Source organism: Rhinichthys klamathensis, unplaced genomic scaffold, assembly GCF_029890125.1.
Source record: "Rhinichthys klamathensis goyatoka isolate OS25496 unplaced genomic scaffold, OSU_Roscu_1.1 h1tg000181l_1, whole genome shotgun sequence".
NCBI classification, from domain to species: Eukaryota; Metazoa; Chordata; class Actinopteri; order Cypriniformes; family Leuciscidae; genus Rhinichthys; species Rhinichthys klamathensis.
Window position 1 is genome coordinate 2,235,098 of NW_026606709.1, and position 16,823 is coordinate 2,251,920.

Here is a 16,823-nt window from a genome sequence, read left to right on the forward strand (position 1 = left end):
GTGGCAAAGTCTTGTTCAATTTTACTATTACTATAAACTTACTCCTTTACCATCTTGAATCTACTATTCATTATATAATAACATTTATTACTTTTTTGTACTAGTCACTACCCTAATAGTGACAAGTAATTATTTATACTGGTAACAAATTTCATTGCCATTGAATTCTTTGGGAGTCTGTGGTTCAGTTATTAACTATTAATTTCTGAATGTTATTAACTAGTAAGTTTTCCATTTATGCTCATGTCCTCTTTCAGTTTTACTTCATCTTTTACTTTAAATAGTTAATATTCCAGTTATTGTAGTACTCAAGTGAAAAGACACTAGTTTTTTACCCTGAGATTCTCGCTTAGGACTGCACATGCACATTGGCTCGTCTAGCCTTAAAAATAAGCCTTTTTAAGATTTTAGGATTCCCCATTCAAATAGATAGGATTTGGTCTTGGCTGCCCGGGAGCGTTTGCAAGTATGGCTGCCGAGTGAACCGACTTTCCCAGAAAAGGACTTTACACTAGTCACAAGCAGTATTATCTAAAGTATCTAGAGCAGGGATGGGCAACTTCGGTCCTGGAGGGCCACTGTCCTACAGTTTAGCTTCAACCCTAATCAAACACACCTGAACAAGCTAATCAAGGTCTTCGGGATTACTAGAAAGTTACAGGCAAGTGTTTTTTTCAGGGTTGGAGCTAAACTCTGAGGACAGTGGCCCTCCAGGACCGAAGTTGCCCATCCCTGATCTAGAGAATAGCTAGTGACAATACAAAAAGATACAAATACACTACGTCAGTATTGACTGACCTACTTTTTTTTTTTTATTGTAGTATGAATGAAATGAAAATTAGTTCGGTTTATGCAATAACTGTTAAAACGGCTTGCCATAAACAGCCACGCAGGAGAGGGAGCGGTTAGGCTACGCGTACACGCACATTCTAAACGCGGACAGGTAGATTGCTATTATACGTGTTCAGGTAAACCTGGAAATCACAGCTGCGGTACTCAGGACAGCACATTTAAAGCGGTATTCACCAATATGTTAGCCCGAGCAAGACCTGGATATTATCGCCAGGAGGTAAATAAAACCGCTTGGGAAGTCCCGGAGAGATACAAAGATCTGAAACAGGTGGGGACGGGGGCATATGGTACAGTATGGTGAGTTATTGCTCTCATTTTCTGTGCCTACTTCCGGGAAAGAATCGTGATTTATGTTTAAAAACACTTAATGCATGTCACTGTTGCAGAACAATACGTGTCTGGGATCTATTCAAAAATGATGTGGACGTCTGTAGGTGAGCACAACAAGGCACAGACTATTTTATGATAAAGATGCCTCCAAATGTTTTGATGCGATCCAAATTCATACAGCATATTTGCGAGTCAGTCTATGTTTTATTCATGCGTGTTTACAGGGATATTTAAGATAAACTCATCAGAAAATGAGAGTTTCAAAATTAAGTGCCTGCAAAACAACGTTGTGGTTAATAATTGTAAGATGGCAGCTGTTGACTAATGCTGCCTGTGGCCAGGTGATGATGGTTTATTACGTTCTCATGCTTCCTTTAAAAAGTCCCAGAGGATTATCTCGAGTAACCACTGTTCGCGTCTTGAGGCACTTCCCACATAATCTGCCATTTAGTAAATGGCAACATTTCCACTTTGAAATTATATTATATTAATATTATAATAAAATAATATATAGGCTATTATATCACTCACTTCCCCTAAAATCACTCGTCCTCAGACCAGACCTTCATTTTGATTAAAATATATCACTTAAGAAAAACAGCACGGTAAAAACAGAAAAAGAAAAAGTTGCTGCCTTAAAGGAATAGCCTAGTTCACTTAAAAATGAACATTTTGTCATAATTTACTCACCCTCAAGTTGTTTCAAACCTGCTGTATGCATTTCTTTCTTCTGCTGAACACAAAAGAAGATATTTTGAAGAATGTTGGTAACCAAACAGCTGTTGTACCCCATTGACTTCCATAGTATTTGTTTTCCTACTATGGAAGTCAATGGGATACATCAACTGTTTGGTTACCAACATTCTTCAAAATAACTTCCTTTATGTTCAGCAGAAGAAAGAAATTCATACAGGCTTGAAACAACTTGAGGGTGGGTAAATGATGACAGATTTTTTATTTTTAAGTGAACTATTCCTTTACATTTTAAAGTACAATCAACTTGGACATTTTAGTGATTTCAACTTAAATGACATTTAACTGACTTTAAAAAAAGCTGCATTTTGTAACTTATAAATAAGATTGGAAATGGCTTAACTCTCTTTGATGAGTTAAAGCAATGTAAAAACATTTGTTGTCATAATATTGATCATATTATTTATTTATTTTTTACATAGCTACAGTATGTGTGTTCAGATGTTCAATTCGTTGTGCATAGGCGTTTCTTTTGCGAAAGCAAGCTGCTTTTGTGGTAAATTCTACTATGTATCTGTTTTCTAATTCAGAATGCATGTAATTGTTTACAACTGGTGATTCACTCCTCAGCTATGCGTTTGACCGGAGGACAGGGGCAAAGGTGGCCATCAAGAAACTCCATCGTCCCTTCCAATCTGACCTGTTTGCCAAAAGAGCTTATCGGGAACTCAGGCTGCTCAAACACATGAAGCATGATAATGTAGGACACCAAAGATTAATACTGCATGCTCTGGACACTCTCATCTGCCCTGTTTTAAATGAACAGATTTACAGTCTCATGTTGTGCTGTATTTGGCAACCACTTTCTCTTTTTAAATTGGTACAGGTTATTGGACTTGTGGATGTTTTCACTGCAGACCTTTCTCTAGACAGATTCCATGACTTGTGAGTATTTTACAATCTTAAACGGTCATACTTTGACCATTTGGTCACAATTGTGATTATGACAGCTTGTTTTGCATGAATGGAGGCATGATCATTTTCTGATTCTCCTCGTCTTTTGCACAGTTACTTGGTCATGCCTTTTATGGCTACTGATCTTGGAAAGTTAATGAAAACGCAGAGACTGTCAGAGGACAAGGTCCAGTATCTGGTCTACCAGATTTTGAAAGGACTCAAAGTGAGTATTGTAATAATAATGCAGGCTCACACACCCTCGCAAACATATTTTCATTAATCACTTTGTGTTTACAGTATATCCATGCTGCTGGAATCATTCATAGGGTGAGCACAGTTGTGTCAGTCTTATACACATATGTAAACATGTATTTCTCACTACGAAATCAAACCACTAACCTCATCTGATGCCTTGCAGGATCTCAAACCAGGCAATCTGGCAGTAAATGAGGAGTGTGAGCTTAAGGTATCTCACCACGTGCATGTATTAATCCTGTATGCCATTTGTAGAGATTAAGATTTATTTGAAGCCTTATTGTTCTGTGTCTTACATTATAGATCCTGGATTTTGGTCTAGCACGGCAAACAGACAGTGAAATGACGGGCTATGTTGTGACACGCTGGTACAGAGCGCCTGAGGTCATTCTTAGCTGGATGCATTACACACAGACTGGTTAGTCCCACATTGCATGCAGTGATCTCTATATGTTGTTCTTAAATATCATAAGTAATAATAATATTGTATTTTTTATATAATTTAATATAGATTAGTGGTTATAGGTTATATATATATATATAGTGGTTTTATATCAGTGCTGCTCTCATAAAAGCAGTAGAAAGTGCTTAATTAATTAGATATTCCACAATTACTATTTAAACTGATGATAATTCAGAGATATGTGTTGTGTTTGTTTGAATTTTCCCCTCAGTGGACATCTGGTCGGTCGGTTGCATCATGGCAGAGATGCTGCTAGGGAAACCACTGTTCAAAGGAAATGACCGTATCCTTCCTTGCAGGACAACTGTGAATTTTTTTTTTTTTTTTTTTATGTACATATTTATTAGATAATATGCAATTGTGGTTTTGATGTGGTGATTATGTCCCTAAGTCTCATCCCCAGTGTATCTGAATCCTTGACCATTTTCCGTCAGACTTGGATCAGCTGATGGAGATCATGAAGATTACAGGGACGCCAACAAAAGAGTTCACAGCCAAACTACAGTCCGAAGATGTGTGTTTCATTCATATTTTCCTACTAAGATTAGTTTGCAGAACTCTCTCCAGATATATAATGAATACTCTCGAGATGTGAAAATCCAAAGTCACATGGTATTTTTTTTTCTAGGCTAGAAACTACATAGCAAAGTTGCCAAAACTTAAAAAGAAAGATCTTTGGGCATTGTTACCAAATGTTAACCCACAAGGTAAGAGTGTTTTGAAAGTGTTTTGCTCAATCAATGCAAAAAAAAAGGGGATTAGTGTGTGTTTTTAATAATACAATTATTGTTATCATTTATTAAATAGTATTCATATCATAATTATGTGAAAGTATTTTGCTAATTGTTTTATTCGTTTTTTATTATGCAATTATTTTTATTTAATATGCATGCAATTTTATACTTTTAATATTTGTACTTTTATAAATCCAGATATACACCAGGATCACTTTTAAATAAACTTGTAAAGGAAAGATTAAAAGTTAATGTTATGTTTAAAAGAAAGAAACTCATTCATATAAATGTTAACCTAAAATCTTGATCATTATAAAAGTCCATGGACAAGTTATGTATGAACTACGTTTACATTTATGCATTTGGCAGATGCTTTTATTCAAAGGAACTTTGGTAACCCTTTATTTTACAGTGTTCTTGTTGCACATTACATGTAGTTACTGTAGTAATAACTATAAATTATGCATAATTACATGCAACTAACCCTAAACCAACCTCTATTCCTAACCCTATAGTAAGTACATTTAGTTAATAATTATTACTCAGTATTTACATGTATAATTAAACTGTAACACAGACACCTTAAAATAAATTGTAACCACAACTTTTATTGCAGTCAGTTCATGCATTTAATTACAATTAATCACTGGAATTCAATTACTTTTCCTTTGAAAAAGTAAAGTAAGGGATTACTCTTATTATTTTCTGTAATTGAATTACAGTTACTTCGGATGTAATTGCATTAAATACTGTATAGACAATTCCATATAAAACAATAGTGGATTTATCATCAAAATGTAATTTTAAATGTTAATGTTACTTGTTTTTAATGTAACCTTCTCTCTTTAAATACTTTGGTCATGTCAAGAATAATTTATGCAATTTTATATTATTTATTTGAAAGAATTAGAAGAGCAGTTTTATGTTGATCCTTGTATTGTTCAACTGGTTGAGATTGATACGAGATTTAGAAAGTAATTAGTACTACTAATCAATTACTTATTTAGAGTAACTTACCCAACTCTGGTTAACACCATGCTCTAAACTATTTGATCCAAGTACATCTTTCATGCATACATTTGATGAAAACAATTTCAAATGTCACATACTTGTTTGTCGAGTCTATGTTGCTCTCCTTTTCAGCGATTAATGTGTTAGACAGCATGCTGCTCTTGGACCCTGAGAGTAGAATAACAGCGGCAGAGGGACTGGCTCTTCCTTTCTTCTCGGAATTTCGTGAACCAGAGGAGGAGACTGAGGCCCCACCGTATGACCATTCACTAGATGAGGCTGATCAGTCAGTGGAGCAATGGAAACGTAGGTTTCAACTGAAAAGCTTGATATGACTGACTTTAAATTCACAGTAATTGGTGGAATGGATGAGACAACTAGTTTGACTTTGAACGTTTGTTTAAAGATGCATAAGGCATTAATTAGCAAGTATTTCATAGGTGTGATAGTTTATTCCAAAGAGCTAAAGAAATAACCAATTTCCCTCCGTTTTCTCTTCCTCTGTCCACTTCCATTCTTTCTACTCCTCCTTTGACCCCAGGACTCACCTTCACTGAAATTCTGACCTTCCGTCCGGCACCAGTGGTGGAAGAATCTAAAGAGACGGCTCTTTGAGATTGCTTATTTTTACATCGTCAAGGCTTTACATTTGTACCATTTGTCCCATACAGACTTTGAACAGTTTTTTACACAGTGAGTGTACTGTTTTATTTTTCAGCCTTTTACCCAGTTGTGTGCTAGTGTTTTACACAGATGAACTAGGCACAACTGAACCATCAGTAGACCGGCACCATCATGCAATTTAATTGGGAGATTTTAGCATAAATATTTGCAAGTTTGTGATTTATAGCACCTTTATTTTATTTTATTTTTTTAATGCTGACATAATTATTACACTGAAATGCTGCAATGCAAATGTCTGTATGGTTTACATTTAGGCCTGAAATATTTTTCTGGTTTTTGCCAAACCCCACAGCCATATATTTCAGTATCTGAAAGAGTATTAACTTATCTTCTAAAACCGTTTGTCAACCTGACCACAGTCACGAATGCAGAGTCCAGACAAATCATGCAATTATGCAAAGGAACCTGACAATACTGTAAAATAAGTATTTTTAAATTGATCACATTTTATTTTGTTGTATATTTTTAAATCAGTTTGTCAAGAAAATTAGAATGATTGATTAAAAATACAATTGGTAACTTTTCTGCTTTTGATGTTTCTAATTCTTATCCTCGGTTGTTTATTGACTTGAGCTTGTTGGAAAGGAAATGGAAGTCAACGGAATTCTGCACTATTTGGCATGAAGTCCAGCAGAGGGCAACATTTACCCTTCTTTTGCACTTTCTCCGATAACATTTCACAGTAATAGTTTCTAGAAAGCTGCATTATTACAGAAACTCCATTTAGACTTGAGGTCCCTGGGCATCCTCATCCTTTATTTTTATGTCATTAATTTATGCATGAGAATTGCTGTCATGTCAATACTGTGCGGTAGTCTCTGAAGAGATGTAGTCGGTTCATTTCTTAAGTTGACCTTTGCACTTCTAGTTTAGAGACACAATTCCCTGTCCTATTAAGAGTCGTTCTCTGTTCCTGCAGCCTGTCTGTGATACCTGGCCTTTTTTTGGCCCCTGTTTAGAATCCTTGTGCGGTTCATGTGGTCAGAGAATGTTCTGCCCGAAAGAAAATAGAGGAGAGGGAAAATACATTTGTCATGCTACTTCTTGGCAGCCAGATGTAACAACACAGAATGAAAGAGGAAGATAGCAAGCAAAGCCAGCAGATTTTCTCCTCTCGCTGGTTTATTTAAAGAACTTCTCTGATTTCTTGACACAAACATCTTTCTTTGTTTGTTAGAATAAGCAGCTGCGCAGTCTTAAATTCTGAATGTCATTTACATTATATTTTAAGTAACATTTGACATTCACAGTCCTGTGATGCTTTTTGGTTTATCATGTTCATAGTTTATATGATGAGCTACATCTGTGCCTTCTAGTCTATGAACTTGAGAGGAACTGATTTCATCTACTAAAATCATTTATATGATAATACAGATGTTTTATATCTATGCAGGGACATTCAGACATTTTAAGTAAATTAAGTGTCCAAATACTTATTGAGGCTACTGTATGTTTATAAATATGCAATTTCACAAAATATCTCTTTGCACTGAGAACACTATGTCCAGTGATTAAACTGGTTGGCTGTCCCTGTCAAACATCCTGTCTTGTGTAACACTCTTGAAATGGGATAAACACAATATTTCATTGTTTGCTTATGTTTACATAGTCACTTATGCAATAGTTCAAGATCTCTAAACTTAGTATGGATAGGTCTTATGGTTACCAAGGCCGTATTTATTTGATTAAAAATGCAGTAAAAACTGAAATATTGTGAATTAATATTACAATTAAAAATAACAGTTTTGTATTTAAATGTATATAAAAAAAAGTAATTTATTCCTGTGATGGCAAAGCTAAATTTTTAGCAGTCATTTCTCCAGTCTTCATTGTCACATGATCCTTCAGAAATCATTCTGCTGATTTGGTGCTCAACAATAATAATTATTAATGTTGAAAACAATTGTGCCGTATAATATTTTTGTGGAAACCATGATACACTTTTTTCAGGATACTTTGATGATTAGAAAGTTCAAAAGAACCAGATTTATAATATATATATATATATATATATTATAACATTATAAATAACTTTACTGTCACTTTTAATCAATTGAATGTGTCCTGCTGAATATCTTAAAAAATATCTTTTTTTACTATCACCAAAATTTTGATTGGCGGAGTAGATGTTTAAATATTTCTGCGTTTAATAACCTCTCATTGGTAAGACACTGTCTATCATTCTCTGTTGCTTCATGCTCTCTGCATATTTCTCTCTCTGTCTCTTTCACAAGCACAGGGAGATGCACGTGCCTTCTTGCTGTTTTGCAGATCTTCAGGAATCCTTTGGCTTAGCGGGCTGCGCAAGAGGAAATTCCACTGGCTCAAATGTTCTCAGTAAAGGCTCCAGCGTGGATCAAGCACCCAGAATCCCTGCAACCCACCGACTCCTCAGCAGAGGGACAGCGAGGGGCCGGGAGGAATGAATGTTACGGTACCACAGATGGTTCTCCTCCAGTCAGGAGACAGACTATGGTTAGAATGGTATTTTAAGTATCACCATGCTCATAAAAATAACTGTTACCCAAAACATATGTGCGTGATCTTAAGTTCATACTTGCCATTCGTTGCTTGTTTTCATCCCACATCATAACTCTGTTGATGAATAATAATAATAAAGGAAAGGTGAGAGTGATCCCATCACAGATTATATAGTTTCAGCACTGTTTTTAGAAATGATTTAATGCAGAAAATGCTTTCTGTTTGGTCTTTTTCAATTGTGAGGGTCATGAGGTTCTCTGTATGTGTGGTAGTATCCAACCCGATCTCACGAGCAATTCGTACTAATTTGTACGAGTGGCTAATTCGTAACAATTCATACGACCTGAATCGTACATATTTTACGAATTCCAAATTCGTATGAATTCATACGAATGACCTACCCCTGACCCCGCCCCTAAACCTACCCATCACGTGGGTTTAGACAAATCGGACGAATCCGTACGAGTGAGTTCGTATGAATTCGTACGAATTAGCCACCTTTTAATCATTCGTACAAATTAGTACGAATTGGTCGTGAGATAGCGTTGTAGTATCATCTGAAAGGCCCTAGTGAGCCATACATAAGAGCTTTACTGAAAAACATCAAGCTCCCATTCTGGCTTGACCAAACCTGTCAACTGTATGAGGTTTACAGCCTTCTAAATACTGTGAAGGTCGGAGGTGGTTCCTTGACTTTATCTTTTTTGGAGGAATTTAGCTGTTTTAAAGAACAGAATGTTCCTGGTTGTAAGTGATGTAAGAGAAACACAACAACATCCTCCTGCTTTGGAAAAGTTCTGGGGGGCTTTTAGATTTCTTTAGCACTACTCCAGGAAATTGTGGTCACAGTTTCATTGTGGTCAGTTATATGCAGTTGGCTCATTTATTATAACTATATCAAAACAGCTTTTCAGTGGCTCACTAAAGTGGTTTGTTTATTGCTGAAATTCAGTTTTAGAATACATATATGATACTTGCAGTCTATTGCAAGTTCTTGATTTTTTGTGTCTTTTGTGTGGATTGTTGAGCCAAAATGTGAAGTCCAAGCATAAATGAATATGAAAATGAATAATACACTCAAATATAATATTTTATTTATAATTATAGGGCTATATACACACTACTGTTAAAAGGTTTGGGGTAATTGAGATTGTTTTAAAGAAATTAATGCTTTCATCAAGCAAGGTTGAATTAAAGGGATAGTTCACCCACAAATGAAAATTCTGTCATCATTTCCTCATCCTCATGTTGTTCCAAACCCTGTATGAGTTTCTTTTTTCTGTTGAACACAAAATAGGATATTTTGAAGAATATGGGTCACCAAACAGTTGATGAGCCCTATTGACTTCCATAATGTTATACTATAAATGAGGCCTCGGGCCTGTTTAGTTGCCCATGTTCTTCAAAATATCTTCTTTTCTGTTCAGCAGAAGAAAGAAACTCATACTGGTTTGGAACAACTTGAGGGGGAGTAAATTATGACAGATTTTTCAGTTTTTGGTGAACTATCCCTTTAAATCAATCATAAAGTAACGACATTTATAATGTTACAAAAGATTTCTGTTTCAAATAAATGCTGTTCTTTGGAACGTTATATTCATCAAAGAAACCTAAAATAATGTATTACTGTTTCCACAATAATATTAGGCAGCACAAAATTTTCAACACAGATTTGCAATTTGGGCCGCAGCATTGTCTTTATGAAAGCATAACATCTGATCATTCCTCTGTAGATAACAACTTTTCATTTTTGAGAAGCAAGCCATTCTGCAATATTCTCCTGTACTCCAAAGCATTATATAACATTTCACAGTGACGTAGCTCACCAAAACCAGCAGCTAGAAAGGCTCCCTACACAATGACACCTCTTCCTCCATGTTTCACTGTGGTAGAGATGCATTTATTATTATAGCTATTTCTCACTGTATTTTCGAAGACATCGCTCTGGAGCATCACCATGCAACTCATGTTTCATAGTGATTCATCACTCCACACACAACTTCTCATGTTCTGCCAACAAACTTAATTCTGTTTTCAAACAGCAATGTCTTTTTAAGTAGTGCATTTGCTTAAATTTAGCTAATTTCCTGACCAATACTTTGCGGTTATGACAGTTAAAAGCTTAGTGTTTAGCCATTTTGGGCTTGGTCCATTTTTTTTTTCTTTGCCCAGAAGTGTATACATTAATTTACTATACATGTAATATAAAACTTACCCGCACACAAAAGAATAACAGGACAGTCTTATCATTTTAAATTAAAGTTACATTTTGGAAATTTAGTTTGGAAATTTTGTAAACCAATCATGCCGCAATCATATCCCACTGCAGTCTGGTCATGCTAATTTTAAACTATCTGGTTCCTGTATTAAGTGCTTTTGTAGAAACTGTGATGGAAAACTGTGGCTCAAAGTCAGAAAGTGTTTATTTGATATGGGACCCTCTCCTTCTATTTCTCAACCACAAGGTTACATAACTATACTTGCATAACATCCTTTTCGGAATTTGGGGAGCGAAGGTAAATCATAATTTGATGGTCAAATAGCCGTGTACCTGCATATGGCAACAGTATGTAGATATGCTTGTGGAGATGGCCAGTTAAAAGAAGATGGATATGATATGCTGTGCAGGAGAGGGCTGTAATTAATTTTTGTATCCACTTTGCTCATTTAGCTCTCAAGGGACAGTGTCCAGCAGCAAGGTCAAGATTTAGGACACTTTGCCCTAGTTAGATCACAGTTTAGGATTTTCTTCAGGACTAAAATGCACTGCTTTGCTTATGACTTTTCTAATCACTTTTATTTGCCATTTGAAATTAGGTGCTTTTTTCATACTGTATCAAACAATTGAATTTTAAAGTTTAAATTTAAATTAATTTTAAGGTTGAAGATATTAGATATTAGAGTCTTATCAATGTTCAGTGCTCAATTTCATATTAAATGTAATTCATATTAAATGTAATTTCATATTAAGTGTAATGTGCAAGCTATATATATGACTTCAAAAAACGTTTAGTAATATTCAGGTAATATTTGTAGGTTTTTTTATTTTAATAGTAATTTTTTTCTGTCACACCACAGGGCTATTTATGTGCAAAGTTGATTAAAATGGTTTCACTATTTGGTAAAAAAAAAACTGATGAAGTGCTCTTTTACTTCATCATCATCATTATTATAATTAGACTATTAAGTGAGAATTTTAAAAAAGTGCAAAGTTCTGTTATTTTATTTACTAGAAAAAAACGTATTTGTTTTATATTTTATTTATTTTTTCTTGTTGTTACAGTTAAAGGGTTAAAAAAAGTGCACTGTCCGTTTAATGGCCTGCAGTGGCAGCTGTGCTGTTAACTTTGTCCCTGCCACACAAAGACACATTAAAGCTACTTTAAAGGACCACCATTCAATTGTCCTCTCCCTATACACACACACACACACCAACTTGCCATATGTCTACCCATAAACCCCGCCCCCAAACCAAAGATCCCGCCCACCAACCTGGAGGATCGAATATCACGTCCGTCTTTCGCTGCATCACTCGACTCCTTCTTTCATCCTAAAATCGCTGTTACAGTGTCAGTTTAAGCTGAAACCTCTCGTCCACGCGGATCTGACAGAACAGATTGTTAGTATGATACCCCAATCGTCATCTGTATCCTAGACCGGGGGTTGGGAGGGGAGAATCAAATCTTTTGACCCCAGCCATCATTCCCTTGAATAACGGGCACACAGCCACTCGACAGCCTCAATCGTTGTTTCCTTTTTTGCCGACATCTGCTGCATGTTGCTCACATTTGCATCCGAAGCAACAAGAGGTCTGTATTAGGCTGTGATGGAACACTTTCATCTCAATCGCTGAAGAAAGAAATCAGCTTATTTGGATCAGAACATTTAATCTATTCTGTTGATTCACTGAGCGTATAATAACAACCAAGGGCTCGGTGACATGATGGAGAGCGTGGAGAAGGAGTGCGGCGCTCTGGGTGGATTGTTTCAGGCGATCGTCAATGATATGAAGGTACCAGTACTGTTTTATTGATGCAGATATTTAGCACAAAAAAGATGGTTGTGTTTTACTGCCTTTGTTTTCATTAGGGGTCCAGCTGCCTGCACCACTGATGCTGTGATTAATGACATGGGGGTCTCAGCATGGAGGGCTTTGTTGTGGAATGAGAATTGAACCCTTTTGTAGATGTCTGTTGAACCTTTTATATGTTAAAGCATATTTTTGTGCATTCTATTTGAGATAAATACAAATAATTTGCCTACGTAAAAGACGAAAAAGACAATTTTTCTTCAGAAAATAGGTCCAGTTAGGGGCTTAGCTAGAAATGATAAATAATCTTAAGAAATATTTTTTTTCTCCAAAATATAGGGGTTTTATAAGAAGCATGGGCACCACCCACTTGTCCAGGCTTGAGCAGAAATGTAAAATTATGTTTTGAAAGTCAAGTGTTATATGTGCACTATAGCACCACGGTCTGTTATTGCATGTTTAGAGGCTCATGTGTCGTTTGAATTTTACAACAACCATATAATCCCATTTTAACCCAATTCATTTTATTTGACATATAGTCCTCATTTACAGATTTGAAAATGGTGCACTAAAAGTCTGCCTAGCTATTAGTTGTCCAATGACCAAAAGACATTTACCACTATTTTGAACTCGAGTCAGAATATCTCTCAGATTGACCCTCTATCATATTGATGATTTCTGAAAGCAATGTTAATGCGCAGGGATTATGCATGGCTCATAAAGAGATATTAATGCATCAGAGAGAGCTTAAACGTGGAGCTCGGCTAAAATCTCACTTGCTCAGAGCCTTGTTGTGATTTTCAGTGAAGTAAAAAGAACCAAAAACAGCTTTTATACATCTTTTTGAGATTTTTGTCAGAAGAGAAAAGTTTGTAATACAGAAACTCATTCTAACTATGCAAATCAATTACTTTGGGGAGTAATTGATTTAGATATCACAGTGGCTATTTTGTCCAAATAGTCAATAGGATAAGAGATATAATATTTCATGGCATGTTGGAATTCTTTATTTGCGCTATTTTTGAACCACATATCTTATTAAGAAGAACCATTTGTAGTATTCCTTAATGAAGACAAGTCAAAATAGTATGTTATTGTGTGAAACGTCTAATGTCATTTAATCTGTTCTCCTGTAACATTTAAACCTCTCATGGCCATCTCTCAGATATGATCTCTTTTCCTACAGCTATTTGCTAACTTTTTTGGAGCGCTTTCCAGCCTGTTGCGTTGCTGAAGCAGAACCCTGTGGTTGTACGTACTGTTCCATAAATGGTTTCCATGTTCTCGTGTGGCTCCAGTAGTGAATGTTATTGCTGAAAGTTGGCGTTTGAGTGAAGTTCAGTGGCCAGATGCCAGATCTGGAGTTCATATGTTGTGAACGGCTCCAGACTTGGCACAGGACCAGCCCTGGCAACGTTCAGCTTGTTTGACATGCAGTATATCAACAGTCGTAAAGAGGATACAGCCGGAGAGTGTTGTAATGTCAGAGATGATGATTTGAGTAGGTAGGGCAAACTCCTCTTCAAAAATTAGCATATTGTATCATTTCTCTACTCGGTGATTTCACTTGGCAGACCAAGGTCTATAAAAGAGTTTACAGCTGTGGCCAAAGGTTTATGACAGCTATTTTTGTTAGAATAATATGAAATGAAAACACAGAAACAGACTTTTTTCACTTCCAAAATAAAATGAAATAGTAAAACTAGTATTGAAATACGTAATAATAATAATTATACTCATGAGTTTAACATTTTACACTTTATTTCGATGGTCCGAGGTTTAGACATTCTACTAATTATAAGTAACTTTGCAACTACTTGTCAACTAACTCTCATTAGACTATTAGTAGACTGTCTGCTTAATATCTGCTAACACTTCATTTTGACAACAGACATTCTAACTTTGCAACTACTTATTCTACTAACCTGAACCCTAAGCTAACAGTCTACTAAAAGTCATAGTTGACATAGAATAGTGAGTAGAATGTCTAAAGTGGACCATCATAATAAAGTGCAACCCAGTTCATTTAATAAATGCTATATATTTGTTTGTAATTGTGTACTTTAAATTCTTCCAGCGTTAAAATTTTTGTATAATATTTATTTTCAAACTTTTGGTGTTTGTTTTTAGCTTTTGCGTTGTGATTGTGATAGCCTCCATGAATTCAAATAAACTCAAGGGCTTTTATGATAAATTGACCATACAAATAACATCATTACTGTTTCAATTTTGGGTTGAAATGTTAGGACTTTCTGTCATCTTGTTTAATGTGTTCATTGGCTACAGGAACTTGCATGGAGCCTAGGAAATAATCACAAAATTTGGCTTTTTTCTTCAAAGTCTAATCTGGGCTTTGTAACTGATTCCAATCACAACACGGTTCTTCTTTCATCAAAAAAACCCCCAGCAAGACATTGATATTTTAATGTATTATTAGGAAAGTCCTATTTTATCCTAGATTCTAACTAACTGATTTCCTGATTCGATACGATCTAACTCCTATTCACAAGCTCTAAATTTGATTCTGATGTGATTTAATACCAATTCATTTGTAAATATTTCATTACAATATTAGCCTACATTTTAAAACAGAGCAGATACATTCAATGAAGAAATACATTTACTGTTTCCTTTATTGTACAACTGAATAGCTCAATCAGGGAAAATAACACACAACGTTAGACTAAGTTTAAACCTGTGATAATGAAAAAATATATTTTTTCATAAATCAAAATCAAAACGGTTATAACATTATGCTCTTTTCTGATTAAAAGTCTGTAAATATAAGATGATCATATTATTGAATTAAGCCACTGTATTGTCTATTGCGGCCTATATGTGAATTGATCACAGCATCTGCAGACTTTTCTTAACCTGCAACAACCTTCTTTGTTCATCAGTTTTAGTCTCAATCTCCTTGTGTCTTTTTCGTCCTTGTTGCCTGAAAGCTAATTAACCACCTGTGGGTTTTAAATAGACCTGAGTCTGACTTTGACGGTTTACAGGAGTTGGAGTTAGAGAGTCAAAATCATCTTTCTTATTGTATGCATTTACAGTATCGTTCAAAGGTTTGGGGACAGTACGATGTACAAAAAAAAAAAAAATGAAATGGATACTTTTATTCAGCAAGGACACATTAAAGTGATTAAAAGTGACAGTAAAAAAGATGTTTACATTGTTATATATTTAAAATAAATGTTAGTCTTTTGAACCTTTTATTTATCAAATAATCCAACTGTGATAATAGCCTACTAGAAATGTTTCTTGAGAACCAAATCAGCATATTAGAATTATTTCTGAAGGATCATGTGACACTAAAGACTGGAGCATTGATGCTGAAAATTCAGCTTTGCTATCACTGGAATAAATTACATGTTGTAATATATTAAAATAAATTGTTACAATATTGTCACGGATGGTTGCAGGAAGGCAGAATAAGTTTTAATGGCAAAGATACAACGAATAAACAAACAGACAGGGCAACACACACTAAAGCAACGTAGACCAAATAGAGAATGAATGTGAGAGATCAACTTCTATAGCAACAAAAAAAAAACCGAGGATAATTAATAGAACACAGCTGACACAAATTAACTAATAATGAGGAGTGGGAAAACTGAACAAAGGAGCACATGATGAAAATGAGAACAAATTGGAAGTCCATGAAAACAGAAACTAACAGAATATAACAGTGACAAATATTTCAGTGAGTGTTACTGTTTTTTTTTTTTTTAGCAAATAAATGCAGCCTTAGATGATGAGCATAAGTGACGTCTTTCAAAAACTTAAAAAAAAAAATCTTACCAAACTTTTGTATGGTAGTCCAGATTGTGCGTAACTTAAGCCAGGGACACACTTAAAGACCGATTATGAATGTAATTTGATGCTTACGACTGATCATGCCCAAACGCGCGGAGTCAGAGACAGTTGCGTTCAGTCAGTGTTCACAGTCGGTGTTTAAAATCTGCTCCAGTCATTGGAAAGGAAACAGTCTGTAAGTGTGTTCAGTTCAGTCTTGGAATGTTTCAGCTAGTCTTTAAGTGTGTCCCCGGCATAAGGGTGTAATATTAAGTGCACAGTGGGCAGCAGAGCAGAATTAGCTTTCTTCCAAAACACAAGAAAACCTAGATTCCAACATCAACAAAAAATAAAGTCAGACTCCCATGATTTAATCATTTTTTTAAAGAAATAATAAGAAACCACTGCTTACAGTAGATATCTCAGGTATTCTATCATGTGGCTAGTGTCTTTCCATCTTTAGCAGGTTGTGTCAGCAAACCCGATGCCAGAATTTTTGACCAGTATTTAACACAAATGTCTATAGAGACCCCTG

The 16,823-nt window shown here is 35.3% G+C and overlaps 2 protein-coding genes across 5 annotated transcripts in view; both read left to right on the plus strand.

Annotated features, from left to right (window-relative positions):
* Window positions 1–921: 921 nt before the first annotated feature.
* On the plus strand, window positions 922–6,150 carry mapk12a (mitogen-activated protein kinase 12a). The gene is made up of 12 exons (XM_056261262.1): window positions 922–1,149; window positions 2,506–2,635; window positions 2,762–2,820; window positions 2,944–3,055; window positions 3,130–3,159; window positions 3,251–3,298; window positions 3,391–3,505; window positions 3,762–3,833; window positions 3,985–4,064; window positions 4,179–4,257; window positions 5,428–5,601; window positions 5,837–6,150. The coding sequence occupies exons 1-12, from the start codon at window positions 1,031–1,033 to the stop codon at window positions 5,908–5,910; spliced, it is 1,092 nt and encodes a 363-aa protein (XP_056117237.1). The 5' UTR covers window positions 922–1,030; the 3' UTR covers window positions 5,911–6,150.
* A 5,794-nt stretch (window positions 6,151–11,944) lies between these two features.
* The window catches only part of mtss1la (MTSS I-BAR domain containing 2a), a 34,876-nt gene continuing 29,997 nt past the window's right edge, over window positions 11,945–16,823 (plus strand). For 3 of the 4 annotated variants that reach the window (XM_056261265.1, XM_056261266.1, XM_056261267.1), the window contains exon 1: window positions 11,945–12,472. In XM_056261265.1, coding sequence (XP_056117240.1) covers window positions 12,401–12,472 — 72 coding nt within the window. In that variant the 5' untranslated portion in view covers window positions 11,945–12,400. The remainder of the gene's footprint in view (window positions 12,473–16,823) is intronic. The other variant, XM_056261264.1, reaches the window with a different exon arrangement.

What these genes read in the sequence shown, in the direction of transcription:
- mapk12a (XM_056261262.1), top strand. Translation starts at nt 1,031, where the DNA reads ATGTTAGCCCGAGCAAGACCTGGATATTATCGCCAGGAGGTAAATAAA. An exon ending in CTAGACAGATTCCATGACTT is followed by an intron (nt 2,821 to 2,943) that starts GTGAGTATTTTA and finishes TCTTTTGCACAG; the next exon opens with TTACTTGGTCATGCCTTTTA. An exon ending in GATGCATTACACACAGACTG is followed by an intron (nt 3,506 to 3,761) that starts GTTAGTCCCACA and finishes TTTTCCCCTCAG; the next exon opens with TGGACATCTGGTCGGTCGGT.